Here is a 21,065-nt window from a genome sequence, read left to right as displayed (position 1 = left end):
TGGATAGCATTGCAAAAAATGGGGATTACAGAACACTTAATTGTGCTCATGAGGAACCTGTACATAGAACAAGGGCAAGCATTCAAACAGAACAAGGGGATACTGTGTGGTTTAAAGTCAGGCAAGATTTGCATCAGGGTTGTATCCATTCACCGTTCTTTTCAAGTCTGTATGCTGAACAAATAACCTGAAAAGCTGGATAATATGAAGAAGAATGTGGCATCAGGATTGGAGGAAGATTCATTAACAACCTGTGATATGCAGATGGTGCAACCTTGCTTGTGGAGAGCAAAGAGGACTTGAAGCCCATATTGATGTCTTCAGTGTGGATTACACCTCAACATAAATAAAACAAAAATGCTCAAAACTGGACCAATAAACAACATCATAACAAATGGAGAAAATACTGAAATTGTCAAGGATTTCGTTTTGCTTGGATTCACAGTCAGCACCCATGGAAGCAGCAGTCAAGAAATCAAAAGATGTATTGCATTGTGCGTATCTGCTGCAAAAGGCTTTTAGAAAGTATTAAAGCAAAGATGTCACTTCGAGGATTAAGGTGTGCCTGATCCAACAAAAAACCAAACCCATTGCCATAGAGTCAATTCTGACTCATAGCAACCCAGGACATGGTATTTTAAATTGCATCATATGCATGTGAAAGCTGGGCAATGAATAAGGAAGACCAAAGAAGAACTGATGCCTTTGAATTATGGTGCTGGGAAAGAATATTGAACATACTGTGGACTAACAGAAGAATGAACAAATCTGTCTTGGAAGAAGTACAGCTGGAATGCTCCTTAGAAGGGAGAATGGCAAGACTACCTTGTACTTTGGATATGTTATCAGGAGGAACCAGTCCCTGGGGAAGAACATCATGCTTGCTAAAGTAGAGGGTCAGTGAAAGAGAGGAAGCCCTTCAATGAGATGGGCTGATACAGTGACTGCAGCAATGGGCTCAAGCTTAGCAACAAATGTGAAGATGGCACAATATCAATAGTGTTTTGTCCTGTTGTACATAGTGTTGCCACAAGTTGGAACTGACTTGAAGAATCCACGCAGGCTAAGTTGAGCTCTTCTCCCCTCCCGCACGCCTTCGTTTTACATAAATGGATAGAATAAAAGTAACAGCTTCATAGTGTGCTTTATAGGAAAAAACCAATAGGCCTCAGATACAATGGATAGGAAAGCCCCAATTCACCTACGATCAGGAAATAAAAGGTCTGGCAGAACTGCCTTTGTTATATACAAGGTAAAAAATAAATGATCTGGCAACTGTGTATATACATTTAAAAAGGAAGGAAGGACGGAAGGAAGGGAGGAGGGGAGGAGGGGAGGAGGGGAGGAGGGGAGGAGGGGAGGAGGGGAGGAGGGGAGGAGGGGAGGAGGGAGGGAGGGAGGGAAGGAAGGAGGGAAGCAAGGAGCGAAGGAAGGAAGGAAGGGAAGTCACACACATTTAAAGGAAGTTGAACCCTAGAACTCAGCCTGGAAGAAAATCTAACTCAAGAGACAGAAGAAAATTTCCTATGAATAATCCATTAAAGCAACTTAGTAAAAACTTGCATTGGATAAAATAAGAGCTTAATAGTGAGCTGATTAAATGATAATAAAATGGAAGGGTATAGTGGAAAAGGAATAAATTGAGACCCAAAAGTATATTGTTATAAATCTAAAAAATAAGAAATGTTATGGAATCAACTAGAAATAGTTAACTTCTAAGATTTTCTGCCATAGAGGAAGGCTTGTGATAATTAGGTTACTGCTGAAGAAAAACTGAAATGATTAAATAATTGCTTCTCTTTAAGAAGGGAATTTAACAAATGATATAGGAAAATGTTACCTGATATATAGTAGAAGAAAATTTCCGTGAAATGAATAAAGAACTGAACCTACAGATTCACACACAGTATTCCAGTAAAAAAAAAAGAAAACTATGGAATGACTGACAACTTGCATTCTGTGCAAGCTGAATGTCAGTGAAAAGGAACGCTGTCTTCATCAGGCATTAGGCAAATAAATAAAAGATAAAACATATATAGCTACCACTTGTTGTTAGATAGCTACCTAAAGGTTATTTAAACAGGGGCTGAATTCAGCCATCTCTACAATATTAATCAATATCATGAAACAATGGAACAATATCAATAAATGCCAAGAAGAAGAAAAAAAAATAGTGAATCCGGGAAAAAATATTTGATGTTAAATGCTTATTGAAAATATGAATATAAATTAAAAGCCCCAGAAAGGAAAGCCATGGTCAAAAGAGGTGATGATCATTCCTTAAATTCATTTAAATATGGGCAAAAATCTACATATTTTGAAAAATGATAGTGACAAAATAGTTTGTGTTATCAACATTGGTATTATAAAAAATAATACCACTATCAAAAATTGGGAAAGGTGTGAAGGTGTGAAGGGAAATTGGAGCACCGGTGGTGCAGTGGGTAAGAGCTGGACTGCTAACCAAAAGATCAGCAGTTTGGATCTACCAAGCACTCCTTGGAAACCTTATGGGGCAGTTCTACTCTGTTCTATAGGGTTGCTATGAGCCAGAATTCACTTGATTGTAATGAGTTTTTTAAATAGGAGTTCTAATTTATTTATCTTTCAAAGATAGGAGTCACTTGATATTACTTAAAAGAAAAAAATGTAATTAAAAGTATCTTCAAAATTTTAATATTCTTAATAATATATTTTTTAACCTTTAGAAAATAACTCTTATGGTGAAGAAACATTTATGTGTTTAGAAAAACATTTAATAGTTCTTCAAGGAGCCCTCTTGGTACAGTGGATAAAGCACTTGGCTGTTAACTTAAGGGTTGGTGGTTAAAACCAGGACTTTGAGCTGGTTTGTTCTGGTTTGGGAAACCCTGGTGGTATAGTGGTTAAGTGCTATAGCTGCTAACCAAAAGACTGGCAGTTTGAATCCATCAGGAGCTCCTTGGAAGCTCTATGGGGCAGTTCTACTCTACCCTGTAGGGTCACTATGAGTTGAAATTCACTCAACAGCAATGGGCTTGGTTTTTGGGTTTGGTTCTGGTTCAAATGCTTTCTGAGAATTTGCCTTTCTAACAAGCTCCCTTCTGAGAATTTACATTTCCACCCCAGATATCAGAACCGAGTGTAAGGCAATGGGTTTAGTTTTTGATTTGGTTACCCCAGAACTACTGACTCAGAATCTACATTTTAACAAGATCCCTAAGTGATTCTTTTGTATAACTTCTGGGAGAGCTTGTTAAGAATGCAAATTCTCAGCAGGGAACTTGTTAGAACCAACTCGATGGCACCTAACAATATTAAAGGAAAATTATATTTAATAGTTTTTATAATTAAAATAGAAGGTATACTATGATCCACTTTTGAAAAAAGTATATCTTACTTTCATTGTGAAAACAACAAAGCAGAGTTTTAATAGCACCAGGAAAAGCCTGCCACAAATAGGCACCTCAATAGTGAGAGAGAAACGAGTAAATTGGAGGGTATGTTTCTTAGAATACCCCGTAGTGAGTAGAGAGTTAAACGCTCCTACCTGGGAATTACAGTAGAGAGGAGGTGAGTTTATGGAACAGCACTTGGAGGCGAAGTCTGAGCGCTTGTCAACCAGATCTGCGAGGTCAGTAGGGGTGGCATCAGGCAATTTTGCTCTTAATCTCTCTGCAAGTCTGAAAGACCATTTTCATGTAGAGTTTTACTAGATGGATTTTTATAAATATTCCTAGTGCAAAATGATAGTTGCTTCAGGTCTTTTATGATTAAAAAAAAAAATGGAAATAGGAACACTTGACCCTGCCCCCAAGAAAATTTTGTCTGTTGAATGATTTTTGGTAACCCAAATTTAAGTTTAGAAAGTGTAATCTGTACCTCTTTCAAGATCATGAAAGTAAACCTGCAAATTGCTGCTGAATATGAAGTACATTTCCCCTTACATTTGCTCAGTTATTTCAATCTGAGTAACCTCCTCTTCAATTTTTTTTTTTTTAATGGACTTTATCCTCTTTCTAGTTCTAGATTTCAATCTTCTTAAAGATAACCTCCCAACTCTGCAGAACACCCTATGGAACACCCCAGGGAGCACGGTTCTACACTGACGCACATGAGTCACCGTGAGTCAGAACCAACTCTCCAGCAACTAGTACTGATTATAATTAACTCTAAATCTCACTTTAAAGATGATGACAAGGCTTGATAGCTTTTGAATCTCTCCCAGCTTGAATAGTCTATGATCAGGGTGCCTCGCCACACTCATAATAGATAACTCAGTCTGGCTTTGGGACTTTGTTCAAGAAATGCCTGCCAGTCCAGCAGAGGAAAATGGGAGGCAGAAGAGATCCAAATTTTCTGAGAGTTGAGAATTAGTGACGTAGGTCCTGGGGAGGGACAAAAGGTGAGGGGAACCAGTTTGCTCATAAATGAATTACTGACATGAGCAGGTTCAACCTGAAAGGAGAGGAAAGTAGGACCAGAAGGGATAAAAAAAAAAAAAAAAAAAAAAAGGAGGTACGGGTGGGATTTCAAATACCCAGACTCAATACCTTCTACTTTCTTTAATAATGCCAAATAATAATTTACTATATGCTCATCTGGAATCTAGACTATCTATTGTGCCATACAATCCTGGAGTTCAAACTTGTTGACAAAGAACTTAATCATGAATTTTCTGCTTAACATTATTCTATAGTGTCTCCATAATGTTCTATTAGATTCTACGACGAAAAGTTTTCTGAAGATTGGAAAATAACCATTTTGAATTTATGACTTTGACAGTTTTTCATTTTCTTTTAGAGTATTGCTAATGTAAATCTTGTGGGGGGTCACTGGATGGAGTATCTTCTTTGGGGATTCTTTAGAAAGATCTTTTTGTGGATATCTATCTGTGCTTGCTTGAGGCCCATGTTGTTTAAAAAAGTTTTGAAATGCACATAAGAAATTTACTAAATAAACAAAGTTGGGAATGGCATGGTCTTCTTAACAAAGCCTTTTTTTCAGGAATCTAGTACAATTTCTCTAATTTTCTGGCCTATTACTTTAGTGCTAACACCTATTCATAAAGAAATGCTTTCTCTTCCTCTTGATTGAGAAAATGACTAAACGTCAACATTATTTGTAATTAATTCGTGTTTGTATTTCTGATTTACAGAGAATAGGTGCTGGTGATGGCTGACACTACCCTTGGTTAAAAGCCTGTGTCTTCTTGTTTTTTTTTTTTTCTTGTTAGGCAATATGCCACCGATCTGGGTGCCTTTTTCAGCAGGTTTACCGTTCCTCAGTTATGTATAGCAACATCTGCACTTTGAGGCAAGAACGTTGATCAATTATGTGTTAATTTTGCCACCTTGAGCTAAATCCCTACAGATAGATTTTGTATCTTATATTTTTGTGGCAGTGTTCTAATTGGCCTCTCAGCTGATATACATGACACTTTTTCCCCAGGAGAGAACTCAGCTTCTTCTGTTCAGGTAACTAGATTCTAGCCTCTCACTCTCTTTTTATTGCACCTCCTTTTTTTATTGCTCACTTAGCATATATTATGCTTTCAAATCACAATATCAGGTAAACATTATTGATAAATTTGGAGGATACAGCCAGAACGAGTTTCTTACTTTTTCTTGTATTCAGTAAATGTGTTTTCTGAATAATCAGCACACATGTCTTGTCCCTTTTCAATGAAAGAAGATAGTTCTTTCTTCAGTAGAGGTCCCTGTAAAAAATAATAATTGCATAACCAAATTATTCATCTTGAAATGGTCACCCATGAGCCTGTTAGATCATAATTCCATGTTAATGTATATAACAGGCATCAGGAAACTTTCTTCTGAAAAGAGGCAGTTAGTAAATATTTTAGACGTTGCAGACATTGTGTTCTCTATCACAAATATCCAACTCTGCTGTTGCAGAGCAAAAGTAGCCATTAAAAAATGCATAAATGGATGAGCATGACTGTGTTCCAATAATATTTTACTTATGAACATTGAAACCTGAATTTCATGTAATTTTCATATATCATGCAATATTATTCTTAAAAATGCTTTGAAACCATTGAATATTATTAACACATTTTTTGCTCACAGGTCATATAAAAACAAGCATCAGGCCAGATTTAGCCCATAGGCTGCAGTTTGCAAACCCCTGATTTCCACCAAGGCTAGTAAAGAAAACTAGCAAATTGTACCTTAGTGTTAAAACAGGTAGTAGAGTCTTCAGAGTCACAACATTCACCAAGGCTTATTAGGGTTGGTTCAAGTACTGTAGTGAGGAATACCTCTGGAATATGAGTCCTCCTGCTTAGCTCAAATATATATCTGGTATAAGAGAGAAAAGGACATAATATGCTTTAACGTGTGTAGATGTGTGTGTGTTCATGTCATGAAATGTGGCATACCTATCATAAAGGGGAAAACCTGTTTTTTTCCATCTTAATTTTTTAAAAATTAGCTAAAATTAACATGCAAATCAACAAGTTTGGATTACAAAAAATTTTCATTGGAATGTAAGTTACAGATAGTTGTTTCAAATGAAGATACTATGACTAGTTGATACTGAATTAAAGTTCTTAAACTGTATTGTGTATACTTTCATTTATAAACCCCAAACCCATTGTCATTGAGCCTATTCAGACTCATAATGACCCCATAAGACAGGATAGAACTGCCGCATAGAGTTTCCAAGGCTGTAATCTTTAAAAAAAAAAAAAAAAAAGTAATCTTTAGGGAAGGAAAATGCCACCTCTTTCTCCCACAGAGCTGCTGGTGGGTTCGAACTGCCCACCTTTTGATTAAAAGCTGAGTGCTTAGCCAGTGTACCACCAGGGCTCCTGTCAAATACATATGCATATTATGTAAATATATATACTTCAAATGAATATGGCATTGTTTTTTGTGCAAACATAGTACAACAGACCCTATATAAAACACCAAGAGAGTCCTTTAAATTTTACCATTATGTCTTATCCCATTTCTGTCCAAGCGTATATAAAAGGCTGCCCTGGCGGAGCAGTAGTTAAAGGTCTGAGCCACTAACCTAAAAGTCAATGGTCCCAACCCACCAGCCACTCCTCTGGAGAAAGGTGTGGCAGTCGGCTTCCTTAAAGATTTATAGCCCTGGAAACCCTATGGGGCAGTTCTACTCTCTCCCATACAGTTGCTATGAGTCGGAATCAACTTCATGGCAGTGTTTTTGTTTTTTATTTTTTTAATAGAAAAACAGCTAGTACTTTGAAAAATGTAAATTAAAGTTTTAGCCTGGTCCAAATTCTGCTGTCTGATATTGTTGTTGTAGTTGTTACATCCTGTCAATTCAATTCCCACTCATAGTGACCCTATGTACAACAGAACGAAACACTGCCTGGTCCTGCACTATCCTCACAGTCCTTGTTATGCTTGAGCCCATGTTGCAGCCCCTGCATTAGTCTACTTCACTGAGGATCTTCCTCTTTTTCATTGACCCTCTACTTTACCAAGCATGATGTCCTTCTCCAGGGGCTGAAGCTTCCTGATAACATGTCCAAAGTATGTGAAACGTAGTCTCACCATCCTTGCCTCTAAGGACCATTCTGGTTGTACTGCTTCCAAGACAGATTTGTTTGTTCTTTTGGCAGTTCATGGTATATTCAATATTCTTCGTCAACACCACAATTCAAAGGCATCAATTCTTCTTCGGTCTTCCTTATTCATTGTCCATCTTTCACATACATATGAAGCAATTGAAAACACCATGGCTTGCGTCAGGTACACCTTAGTCTTCAAGGTGACATCTTTGCTTTTCAACACTTTAAAGAGGTCTTTTGCAGGAGATTTACCCAATGTAATGGGTCTTTTTTATTTCTTCACTGCTTTTTCCATGGGTGTTGATTACGGATCCAAATAAAATGAAATCCTTGACAACTTCAATCTTTTCTCTGTTTATCATGGTATTGCTTATTGTTGTGAGGATTTTTGTTTTCTTAATGTTGAGGTGAAATCCATACTTGTCCGTAGTCTTTGATACTCATTGGTAAGTGCTTCAAGTCCTCTTCACTTTCAGTAAGCAAGACTATGTCATCTGCATAACCCATGTTGTTAATGAGTCTCCCTACAATTTTTTTTCATTTTTTTAAGATTTTTTTATTGCATTTTAGATGGAGGTTTACAGAACAAACTAGCTTCTTATCAAACAGTTAGTACACACATTGTTCTATGACATTGCTTAAAAACCCCATGACCTGTCAGCACTCTCCGTTCTCAACCTTGGTTTCCCTATTACCAGCTTTCCTGTTCCCTCCTGCCTTCCAGTCCCTGCCCCAGGGCTGGAGCACCCCTTTAGTCTTGTTTTGTTCCACGGGACTGTTCAGTCTTTAGCTGAAGGATGAACCTCAGGAGTGACCTCATTGCTGAGCTGGAACGGCGTGCGGGGGCCATACTCTCAGAACTTCTCCAGTCTCTGTCAGGACAGCAAGTCTGATCTTTCTTTCTTTTTTTACCATATTTTTCCACTTTTTTAAAATAATTTTTATTGTGCTTTAAGCGAAAGTTTACAAATCAAGTCAGTCTCTCACAGAAAAACCCATATACACCTTGCTCAAAAAAAAAAAAAAGACCAAACCCAGTGCCGTCAAGTCGATTACGACTCATAGTGACCTTATAGGACAGAGTAGAACTGCCCCATAGAGTTTCCAAGGAGCACCTGGGGGATTTGAACTGCTGACCCTTGGGTTAGCAGCTGTAGCACTTAACCACTACGCCACCAGGTTTTCCGATACACCTTGCTACACACTCCCAATTACTCTCCCCATAATGAGACAGCCCGCTCTCTCCCTCCACTCTCTCTTTTTGTGTCCATTTTGCCAGCTTGTAACCCCCTCCACCCTCTCATCTCCCCTCCAGGCCAGAGATGCCAGCATAGTCTCAAGTGTCCACCTGATCCAAGAAGCTCACTCCTCACCAGCATCCCTCTCCAACCCATTGTCCAATTCAATCCATGTCTGAAGAGTTCGCTTTGGGAATGGTTCCTGTCCTGGGCCAACAGAAGGTCTGAGGGCCATGACCACCAGGGTCCTTCCAGTCTCAGTCAGACCATTAAGTCTGGTCTTATGAGAATTTGGGGCCTGCATCCCACTGCCCTCCTGCTCCCTCGGGGGTTCTCTGTTATGTTCCCTGTCAGGGCAGTCATCGGTTGTAGCAGGGCACCATTTAGTTCTTCTGGTCTCAGGATGATGTAGTCTCTGGTTTATGTCTCTTGGGCTTGTAATTGCCTTGTGTCCTTGGTGTTCTTCATTCTCCTTTGATCCAGGTGGGTCGAGACCAACTGATGCATCTTAGGTGGCTGCTTGCTAGCGTTTAAGACCCCAGACGCCACTCTTCAAGGTGGGATGCAGAATGTTTTCTCAATAGATTTTATTATGCCAATTGACTTAGATGTCCCCTGAAACCATGGTCCCTAAACCCCTGCCCCTGCTGCGCTGCCCTTTGAAGCATTCAGTTTATTCAGGAAACTTCTTTGCTTTTGGTTTAATCCAGTTGTGCTGACCTCCCCTGTGTTGTGTGCTGTCTTTCCCTTCACCTAAAGTCGTTCTTATCTACTATCTAATTAGTGAAAACCCCTCTCCCACCCTCCCTCCCTCCCCCCTCTCGTAACCACAAAAGAATGTTTCCTTCTCAGTTTAAACTATTTCTCAAGTTCTTATAATAGTGGTCTTATACAAAATTTGTCGTTTTGCAACTGACTAATTTCACTCAGCATAATACCTTCCAGGTTCCTCCATGTTATGAAATGTTTCACGGGTTCCTCATTGTTCTTTATCAATGCGTAGTATTCCATTGTGTGAATATACCATAATTTATTTATCCATTCATCTGTTGATGGGCACCTTGGTTGCTTCCATGTTTTTGCTATTGTAAACAGTGCTGCAATAAACATGGGTGTGCATATATCTGTTTGTGTAAAGGCTCTTATTTCTCTAGGATATATTCCGAGGAGTGGGATTGCTGGATCGTATGGTAGTTCTATTTCTAGCTTTTTAAGGAAGCGGCAAATCAATTTCCAAAGTGGTTGTACCATTTGACCTTCGCCCCAGCAGTGTATAAGTGTTCCAATCTCTCCACAGCCTCTCCAACATTTATTATTTTGTGTTTTTTGGATTAGTGCCAGCCTTGTTGGAGTGAGATGGAATCTCATTGTAGTTTTGATCTGCATTTCTCTAATGGCTAATGATTGTGAACATTTCCTCATGTATCTCTTAGCTACCTCAATGTCTTCTTTAGTGAAGTGTCTATTCATATCTTTTGCCCATTTTTCAATTGGGTTGTCTTTTTGCAGTTGAGTTTTGGCAGTATCCTGTAGGTTTTAGAGATCAGACGCTGATCAGAAATGGCATAGCTAAAAACTTTTTCCCAGTCTGCAGGTAGTCTTTTTATTGTTTTGGTGAAGCCTTTGGATGAGCATAGGTGTTTGATTTTTAAGAACTCCCAGTTATCTAGTTTTTCTTCTACATTTTTTATAATGTTTTGTATACTGTTTATGCCATGTATTAGGGCTCCTAATGTTGTCCCTATTTTTTCTTCCATGATCTTTATTGTTTTAGATTTTATAATTAGGTCCTTGATCCATTTTGAGTTAGTTTTTGTGCATGGAGTGAGGTTTCATTTTTTTGCAGATGGATATCCAGTTATGCCAGCACCATTTGTTAAAAAGACTGTCTTTTCCCCATTTAACTGTTTTGGGGCCTTTGTCAAATATCAACTGTTCAAATGTGGATGGATTTATGTCTGGATTCTCAATTCTGTTCTGTTGGTCCATGTATCTGTTGTACCAGTACCAGGCTGTTTTGACTACTGTGGCAGTATAATAGGTTCTAAAATCAGGCCTAAAGTGAGGCCTCCCAGTTTGTTCTTCTTTTTCAGTAATGCCCTATTTATCCGGGGCCTCTTTCCCTTCCATATGAAGTTGGTGATTTGTTTCTCCATCTCATTAAAGAATGTCATTGAGATTTGGATCAGAATTGCATTAAATGTATAGATCGCTTTTGGTAGAATAGATGTTTTTATAATGTCTATTCTATCCTACCCATGAGCAAAGTATGTTCTTCCACTTATGTAAGTCTCTTTTGGTTTCTTGCAGAAGTGTACTGTAGTTTTCTTTGTACAGGTCTTTTACATACATCCCTGGTAAGGTTTATTCCTAAGTATTTTATCTTCTTGGGGGCTACTGTAAATGGCATTGATTTGGTGATTTCCTCTTTGATGTTCTTTTTGTTGATGTAGAGGAATCAAACTGATTTTTGTATGTTTATCTTGTATCCCGATACTCTGCTGAACACTTCTATTAGTCTCAGTAGTTTTCTGGAGGATTCCTTAGGGTTTTCTGTGTATAAGATCATGTCATCTGCAAATAGAGATACTTTTACTTCTTCCTTGCCAATCCGGATGCTCTTTATTTCTTTATCTGGCCTAATTGCTCTGGCTAGGACTTCCAGCACAATGTTGAATAAGAGTGGTGATAAAGGGCATCCTTGTCTGGTTCCTGATCTCAATGGAAATGTTTTCAGGCTCTCTCCATTTAGGATGCTGTTGGCTGTTGGCTTTGTATAAATGCCCTTTATTATGTTGAGGAATTTTCCTTCTATTCCTATTTTGCTGAGAGTTTTTATCGTGAATGAGTGTTGAACTTTGTCAAATGCCTTTTCTGCATCAATTGATAAAATCATGTGATTCTTGTCTTTTGTTTTATTTATGTGGTGGGTTACATTAATTGCTTTTCTAATGTTGAACCACCCCTGCATACCTGGTATGAATCCCACTTGGTCATGGTGAATTATTTTTTTGATATGTTGTTGAATTCTATTGGCTAGAATTTTGTTGAGGATTTTTGCATCTATGTTCATGAAGGATATAATCTATAATTTTCTTTTCTTGTGGTGTATTTACCTGATTTTGGTATCAGGGATATGGTGGCATCATAGAATGAGTTTAGGAGTATTCTGTCATTTTCTATGCTTTGAAATACGTTTAGTAGTAGTGGTGTTAACTCTTCTCTGAAAGTTTGGTAGAACTCTGCAGTGAAGCCATCCGGACCAGGGTTTTTTTTTTTGTTGGGAGTTTTTTGATTACCTTTTCAATCTCTTCTTTTGTTATGGGTCTATTTAGTTGTTCTACCTCTGTTTGTGTTAGCTTATGTAGGTAGTGTGTTTCTAGAAAGCCATCCATTTCTTCTAGGTTTTCAAATTTGTTAGAGTACAATTTTTCATAGTAATCTGATATGATTCTTTTAATTTCAGTTGGGTCTGTTGTAATATCGCCCATCTGATTTCTTATTCAGGTTATTTGCTTCCTCTCCTGTTTTTCTTTTGTCAGTTTAGCCAGTGTTTTATCAATTTTGTTGATTTTCTCAAAAAACCAGCTTTTGGTCTTGTTAATTCTTTCAATTGTTTTTCTGTTTTTTTATTTCATTTAGTTCAGATCTAATTTTTATTATTTGTTTTCTTCTGGTACCTGTGGGTTTCTTTTGTTGCTCTCTTTCTATTTGTTCAAGTTGTAGGGATAGTTCTTTGATTTTGGCCCTTTCTTCTTTTTGGATGTGTGCATTTATTGGTATAAATTCTCCTCTGAGCACTGCTTTTGCTGTGTCCCAAAGGTTCTGATAGGAAGTGTTTTCATTCTCATTGGATTCTGTGAATTTCTTTATGCCATCCTTAATGTCTTCTCTAATCCAGTCTTTTTTGAGCAGGGTAGTGCTCAGTTTCCAAGTGTTTGATTTCTTTTCCCTGCTTTTCCTGTGATTGATTTCCACTTTCATGGCCTTATGGTCAGAGAAGATACTTTGTAATACTTCAACGTTTTAGATTCTGCTAAGGCTTGCTTTATGACCTAATATGTGGTTTATTCTAGAGAAATGTTCCATGTGTACTAGAAAAGTTGGTTGCTGTTGGGTTGAGTGTTCTGTATATGTCTATGAGGTCAAGTTGGTTGATTGTGGCATTTAGATCTTCCATGTCTTTGTTGAGCTTCTTTCTGAAAGACCTGTTCTTCACTGAAAGTGGTGTGTTGCAATCTCCTACTATTATTGTGGAGCTGTCTATCTCACTCTTCAGTGCTGATAGAGTTTGTTTTATGTATCTTGCAGCCCTGTTATTGGGTGCATAAATATTTAATATGGTTATATCTTCTTGGTGTATTGTCCCTTTAATCATTATATAGTGTCCTTCCTTATCCTTTCTGATGGATTTAACTTTAAAGTCTATTTTGTCAGAAATTAATATTGCCACTCCTGCTCTTTTTTGATTGTTGTTTACTTGATATATTTTTTTCCATCCATTGAGTTTTAGTTTGTTTGTGTCTCTAAGTCTAACGTGTGTCTCTTGTAGGCAGCATATAGACGGATCTGTTTTTTAAATCCATTCTGCCACTCTGTCTCTTTATTGGTGCATTTAGTCTATTTACATTCAGGGTAATTATGGATAGGTATGAATTTAGTTCTGTCATTTTGATGTCTTTTTTTTCTGTGTTGTTGACAGTTTCTTTTTCCCACTTAAACTTATGTGCTGAGTAGATTATATATTGTCCTTTCCTCATATTTGTTGTTGTTGATTTTGTTTCTGCTGAGTCTCTTTTTTTCTTGTATTTTATTTAGATGAGTAGGATAGTTTGTCTCCTTTGTGGTTACCTTATTTTATACCCCCATTTTTCTAAATTTAAACCTAACTTTTATTTCTTTGTGTTGCCGTACCTTTCTCTCCACATGGAAGGTGCATGATTACATTTCTTAGTCCCTCTTTATTGTTCTGATCTTGCCTTCTTTTATATAACGAGATCACTGTTACCCTGTTTTGAGCTTTTTATTTTTATTTTATAATATTACTTTGTTTTTTTGTATTTCCCTGTTCGGGTCGACTTCTGGTTGCTCTGCCCAGTGTTCTACTCTTGGGTTGATACCTGATATTGTTGATTTTCTAACCAAAGAACTCCCTTTAATATTTCTTGTAGTTTTGCTTTGGTTTTTAGAAATTCCCTAAACTTCTGTTTATCTGGAAATGTCTTAATTTCACCTTCATATTTAAGAGACAGTTTTGCTGGATATATGATTCTTGGCTGGCAATTTTTTCCTTCAATTTTTTAAATATGTCATCCCATTGCCTTTGTGCCTGCATGGTTTCTGCCGAGTAGTCCAAGTTTATTCTTATTGGCTCTCCTTTGTAGGTGACTTTTTGCTTATCCTTTGCTGCTCTTATAATTCTCTCTTTATCTTTGGTTTTGGCAAGTTTGATTATATTACGTCTTGGTGACTTTCTTTTCAGATCTACCTTATGTAGAGTTCGATGAGAATCTTGGATAGATATCTTCTCATCTTTCTCTATATCAGGGAAGTTTTCTGCCAACAAATCTTCAACAATTCTTTCTGTATTTTCTGTTATCCCTCCCTGTTCTGGTACTCCAATCACTCATAGGTTATTTCTCTTGATAGAGTCCCACATGATTCTTAAGGTTTCTTCATCTTTTTAAATTCTTTTATCTGATTTTTCTTCAGATATATTAGTGGCAAGTGATTTATCTTTGAGTTCAGAAATTCTGGCTTCTACTTGTTCAATTCTGCTCCTCTGACTTTCTATTGAGTTATCTACTTCTGTAATTTTATTGTTAATCTTCTGAATTTCTGATTGCTGCCTTCTATGGATTTTTCCAGCTTTTTAAACTTTTCATTATGTTTCTGAATAACCTTTCTAATTTCTTCAATTGCTTTGTCTGTGTGTTCCTTGGCTTGTTCTGCGTATTGTCTCATTTCCTTCCTGATGTCTTGAAGGGTTCTGTATATTAAACTTTTGTATTCTGCCTCTGGTAATTCCAGGAATGCACGTGCATCTAGAAGATCCCTGGATTCTTTGTTTTGAGAGCCTGCTGGGGTGATCATGGTCTGTTTCTTTATGTGACTTGATATTGACTGTTGTCACTGAGCCATCTATAAGTTATTGTATTATTTTATGCTTGGTTACTGTGCCATAGCTTATTGCTTTGTTTTGTTTTGGTATACCCCTATGGGTTGCTTGAGTGAGCTAGCTTGATTATTTTCACCTTTGGAGCTCTGGTGTCCTGTCCCCAGCTGGCTAGAGCTGTTATCAGGTATATCAGCCTAGGAGTCCATTCAGTTTTTTTGTATGAATTCAGCTCAGATTTCCAGGTAGCTGATCATCAAGTGTGTGGTACTGGCTCTGTCCTACTGTCTTAGAGGGGTAGGGGTGATTGGCATATATACCAGTATCTGATTGCAGCAGGGGTCATGCTCTGAACAAGGCAGGGGGCTGAGTACCAACCCCTTAGTGTCTCTGAGGAAAGTTCGTCCCTGTTCCCTAGAGCATGCCGGTGGGTGGGTTCTTCAGATGGAGTACGGGCACCCAAAGTTTTTGGTTGTAAGGACTGGGAGGTACCAGTTATCTTTGGACCCCTGTTGCAGGTGGCTGGGTGACCTGAGAGGAGCTACCAGTCCTTAGTTCCCTGATGTGGGTAGGTGGGGACCGTATTTAATAGGCAAAGCGATGTCAAACATCAAACACCTACCTCACCACCACACAGCTGAAATGGTTGGTGTCTGCCAATAAGGGCCTATTCTCCCGAAATAGGCCCACACAGGTCCATGCAGAAGGGAATGGTGCTCAAAGTCCATGGACGGTTTAAGTCTGGACAGGAGCTTCTTCTGTCCTGACCTCCCCCAGTTAGTGGAGCTAGCAAATTATCTTGTCCCCCAAACACAAATTTTTTCCTTCACCAAGGTTGGGAGGATGGCTCTAGGTGCTCAACAGGGCCTATTTCAGGCCCAGGGAATTCAGTCTGTGAAGTCGGCTTGGGGGTGGGGGTGGGGGGGGCGCCAGTAAAATATATGCACAGGCTTAGCTTTTGCTGACAGTGCCGTTCTCCTCAGGTTCTGGAGGTGTAAACGGGCTGTGTGGTCGGCTGCTTCTCCCTGAGGAAACGGCGGCCGAACACTAGTGCTGGCTCACCACAGCCGCTCTGGGAATGGTGCCTGAGGGCTCCCCGTGATTCAGGTCCAGTAACTCCTCTCCACTTCTGAACGGTCTCTTCCTCCCCCTGCCCCTTGGTTCGTTTTCTAAGCTTGCCTTTGAAGTTCAGGGCTCCCAGCTTGTCACAAATATACTCGTTTCACTTGCTTTTTCGGGTCTTTGTTATAAAGATGGCTCGCTGGAAGTGTCTGTCTGTTCTGCCATCTTGGCTCTGCCTCCTGCTCACAGCTTTTAAGACCCCAGACGCTACTCACCAAAGTAGAATGTAGAACTTATTCTTTATAAACTATGTTATGCCAATTGAGCTAGATATTCCCCAAGATCATGGTCCCCACAGCCCTTAACTCCGCAATTCGGTCCCTCAGGGAGTTTGGATGTGTGTATGGAGCTTTCATGACCTTGCTTTGTACAGGTTGTGCTGGCTCCCCCAATACTGTGTACTATATTACCCTTCACCAAAGTTTCTACTTATCTATTATCTGTTAAGTGTTTTTCCATCCCCAACCCTCCCCTCCCTCATAACCATCAAAGATTGTTTCTTTTTGTGTGTAAACCTTTTCATGAGTTTTTATAACAGTGGTCTCATGCAATATTTGTCCTTTTGTGATTGATTTATTTCACTCAGCATAATACCCTCCAGATTCATCCATGTTATAAGATGCTGCACAGATTCATTGTTGTTCTTTACCATTGCATAATACTCCATGTGTGTATGTACCATAGTTTTTTTATCCATTCATCTGTTGGTGGGCATCTAGGTTGTTTCCAACTTTTTGCTATTGTGAACAATGCTGCAGTGAACATGGGTGTGCATATGCCTGTCCATGTGATGAGTCTTATTTCTCTAGGATATATTCCTAGGAGTGGGATTGATGCATCATATGGTGTTTCTATTTCTTGCTTTCTAAGGAAGCACCATATCGTTTTCCAAAATGGTTGTATCATTTTGCATTCCCACCAGCAGTGCATAAGAGTTCCAATTTCCCCACAGCCTCTCCAACATCTGTTATTTCTTGTTTTATTAATTCATGCCAGTAATGCCAGTGTGAGATGGTATCTCATTGTGGTTTTGATTTGCATTTATTTCTCTAATGGCTAGAGATTGCGAGCATTTCCTCATGTGTCTTTTGGCAGCTTGAATGTCTTCTTTGCTGAAGTGTATGTTCATTTCCTTTGCCCATTTTTTAATTGGATTATTTGTCTTTTTGTTGTAGAGGTGTTGGATTTTCTTACAGATTTTAGAGATTAGACCTTTGTCTGATTTGTAATAGCCAAAATTTTTTTCCCAGTCTGTAAGTTCTCTTTTTACTCTTTTGGTAAAGGCTTTTGATGAGTATAAGTGTTTAATTTTCAGAAGATCCTAGTTATCTAGCTTATCTTCTGGAATTTGTGTGTTGTTGGTTGTGGTTTGTATCCCGTTAATGCTGTGTTTTAGGGCCTCTGGAATTTATACTATCTTTTCTTCTATGAACTTCATGGTTTTGGACTTTATATTTAGGTCTTTTAACCATTTTGAGTTTTTTTCTTTGTGTGTGTGTATGGTGTGAGGTATGGGTCCTGTTTCATTTTTTTGCAGATGGACATCCAGTTTTGCCCACACTGTTTGTTAAAAAGACTATCTTTTCCCCATTTGATGGACTTTGGACCCTTGTCGAAGATCAGGTGACCATAGGGGTATAGATTTACATCTGGGTTCTCAATTCTGTTCCATTGATCGATGTATCTGTCATTGTACCTGTACCAGGTTATTTTGACTACTGTAGCTGTATAGTAGGTTCTGAGGTTAGGCAGTGCAAGTCCTCTTACTTCTTCCTCCAATAGTGATGCCATGTTCTCTTTATAAAATCTTGATGATGCACGCCTTTCCTGACTTTAAACCACACAGTATCCCCTTGCTCTGTTTGAACAACTGCCTCTTGATTCACTTATAGATTCTTCATGAGCACGATTAAGTATTCTGGAATTCTCATTCTTCACAATATTATCCATAATTTATTATGATCCACACAGTCAAATGCCTTTGGATAGTCAATGAAACACAGGTACACATCTTTTTGGTATTCTCTGCTTTCAGCCAAGATCCATCTGACATCAGCAATGATATCTCTGTTTCCACATCTGCTTCTGAATTCAGCTTGAATTTCTGGCAGTTCTCTGTTGATGTATTGCTGCAGCCACTTTTGAATGATCTTCAGCAAAATTTTACTTGCATGTGATGTTAATGATATTGTTTGATAATTCCGTATTCAATTGAATCACCTTTCTTGGGAATAGGCATAAATATGGATCTTTTCCAGTCGGTTGGCCAGGTAACTGTCTTCTAAATTTCTTGGTGTAGGCAAGAGAACACTTCCAGCACAGCTGCCATTTGCTGAAACATCTCAGTTGGTATTATGTCAATTCCTGCAGCCTTGTTTTTTGTCAATGCTTTCAGCGCAGCTTGGACTTCTTTCTTCAGTACTGTTGGTTCCTGATTATATGCTACCTCCTGAAAGGGTTGAACATCAACCAATTCTTCTTGGTATCGTGACTGTGTATTCCTTCCACCTTCTTTTGATGCTTATTGCATTGTTCAGAATTTTCCCCATAGAATCCTTCACTATTGGAACTCGAGGCTTGAATTTTTCTTCAGTTGTTTCAGCTTGAGAAATGCTGAGTGTGTTCTTCCCTTTTGGTTTTCTATCTCCAAGTCTCTACACATGACATTATAATACTCTGTCTTCTGTTCAGCGCTTTTACTTCATCATTTCTTCCTTTTGCTGTAGCTACTTGACTTTCAAGGGCAACTTTCAGAGTCTCTTCTAACATCCATTTTGGTCTTTTCTTTCTTTTTAATGATCTCTTACTTTCTTTATGTATGATGTCATTGATATCATTCCACAACTCCTCTGGTCTTTGGTCATTAGCGTTAAACCTGTCAAATCTATTCTTAAGACAATCTCCAAATTCAGGTGGGATATTCTCAAGGACTTACTTTGGCTTTTGTGAATTTGTTCTAATTTTCTTTAGTTTCAACTTGAACTTACTATGAGCAATTAATGGTCTATTCCACAGTTGGCCCCTGGCCCTGTTCTGACTGATGATATTGAGCTTTTCCATTGTCTCTTTCCATTGATGTAGTCAGCTCGATTCCTGTGTGCTTCATCTTGTGAGGCCCACGTGTACAGTTACCATTTATGGTGTCGAAAAAGGTATTTGCAATGAAGAATCATTGGCCTTGTAAAATTCTATCATGTGATCTCCGGCATCGTTTCTGTCACTAAGGACATATTTTCCAACTACAGACCATTCTTCTTTGTTTCCAGCTTTCGCATGTCAATCTCCAGTAATTATCAATGCATCTTGATTGCATGTTCCATCAATTTCAGACTGCAGAAGTTGGTAAAAATCTTCAGTTTCTTCATGTTTGGTCTTAGTGGTTGGTGCATAAATTTGAATAATAGTTGTATTAGCTGGTCTTCCTTGTAGGCATATGGATATTATCCTATCACTAACAGTATTGTACTTCAGGATAGATATTGAAATGTTCTTTTGGACAGTGAATGCAAAGCCATTCCTCTTCAAATTTTCATTCCCTGTGTAGTAGACCATATGATTGTCTGATTCAAAATGGCCAGTACCAGTCCATTTCCTCTCACTAATACCTAGGGTATTGATGTTTAGGCATCCCATTTCATTTTTGAATATTTCCAGTTCTCCTAGATTGATATTCATACATTCCATGTTCTGATTATTAGTGGATGTTTGTAGTTGTTTCTTCTCATTTTGAGTCACGCCACATCAGCAAATGAAGGTCTCAAAATCTTTACTCCATCCACATCATTAAGGTCGACTTTAAGGAGGCAGCTCTTCCCCATTTGTCTTTTGAGTGCCTTCCAACCTGAGGGGCTCATCTTCTCGGCACTATATCAGACAACATTCTGCTGCTATTCGTATGGTTTTCACTGGCTAATTCTTTTCAGAAGTAGACAGCCGTGTCCTTCTTCACTGTCTGTCTTAATCTGGAAGCTCAGCTGAAACCTGTCTGCCTTGGGTGACCCTGCTGGTATTTGAATACTGGTGGCATAGCTTCTAGCATCACAGCAACCTGCAAGCTCCCACAGTACGAGAAACTGACAGATACATGGGGGGGGTCTGATATTGACAATTGATATTCCAATCTGCTTCTTCAACCTATTTGTGAAATAACTTTACACCATGAGAATGCATACTCATGGGGTACGTAGCTCATGGTATATCGAAACCATAGTTTATTTATTTTAGATATGTTTTTTAGTTGGATGAAACCAGATAAAGTTTTACCATTTCATCCTATTTAATTTCTTTTTCATTTGATTGTCAGGAATATCAGTACTGTTGAGAAAGAATCTACTTTATATTCATTATCTGTTTTTTGTATAAAATGCTGAATTATCCAAAAGTAGGATATAATATAGGCTTTTGATTTATGACTCTGAATTCGAAGTAATATAATTAAACTGATAAATAATATGATAAGCATTTTTGGTGCCATGATAATAATATTTTCCACATATACAGCATTTTATGGTATATAGAGGTTTAGAGGTGTTTTTGCATTTACTTGCACATGCATTTCTCATTAGCAACCAGTGTGATAAGTAACTCAAGTTTACCATTTTCAATTAAGAAGAGACTAAAGAACAGTTAAGGCACTTCTTTTGGTCATGCACACTCATCCGAGGAGGCAGAATTGGAAACCACAGACTTCTTTCTCCGTATTAAAAATTCAATTGTTCTTTATTTAAAATAGGTTATTACTTTTTTTTAATTTTAAGAAGTCATTCAAAATCAATTAACAAATACTGAATATACACAAAAAGCATAAACAGTACTTTGCGTTTGAAATGAGTTGAGCTATACCACCCCCACTTCCATTGAGTCCATCCCGACTCATAGAGACCCTATAAAACAGAGAACTGCCCCCTAGGGTTTCCAAGGAGGACTGGTAAATTTGAACTGCAGACCTTTTGCTTACAAGCCAAGCTATACCGTATCTTTCCTCATTCAGTCCCCACAGCATGATTCCCCCTTGTCTGGATGAAATTAAAAGGGAAACAAATTTCTG

General features: G+C 38.3%; 1 protein-coding gene across 1 annotated transcript in view; it reads right to left on the bottom strand.

Annotated features, from left to right (window-relative positions):
- GC (GC vitamin D binding protein) overlaps positions 1-21,065 on the bottom strand; it is a 75,015-nt gene that overhangs the window by 8,083 nt on the left and 45,867 nt on the right. Inside the window, exons 10-12 of the mRNA XM_010594185.3 lie at positions 6,170-6,299; positions 5,601-5,698; positions 3,530-3,662 (exon numbers count right to left, since the gene is read on the bottom strand). Coding sequence (XP_010592487.2) covers positions 3,530-3,662; positions 5,601-5,698; positions 6,170-6,299 — 361 coding nt within the window. The remainder of the gene's footprint in view (positions 1-3,529; positions 3,663-5,600; positions 5,699-6,169; positions 6,300-21,065) is intronic.

The sequence above is a fragment of the Loxodonta africana genome, chromosome 5, assembly GCF_030014295.1.
Source record: "Loxodonta africana isolate mLoxAfr1 chromosome 5, mLoxAfr1.hap2, whole genome shotgun sequence".
NCBI classification, from domain to species: domain Eukaryota; kingdom Metazoa; phylum Chordata; class Mammalia; order Proboscidea; family Elephantidae; genus Loxodonta; species Loxodonta africana.
Note: the sequence above shows the minus strand (reverse complement) of the source record. Positions and strands in the feature narration are given on the sequence as shown.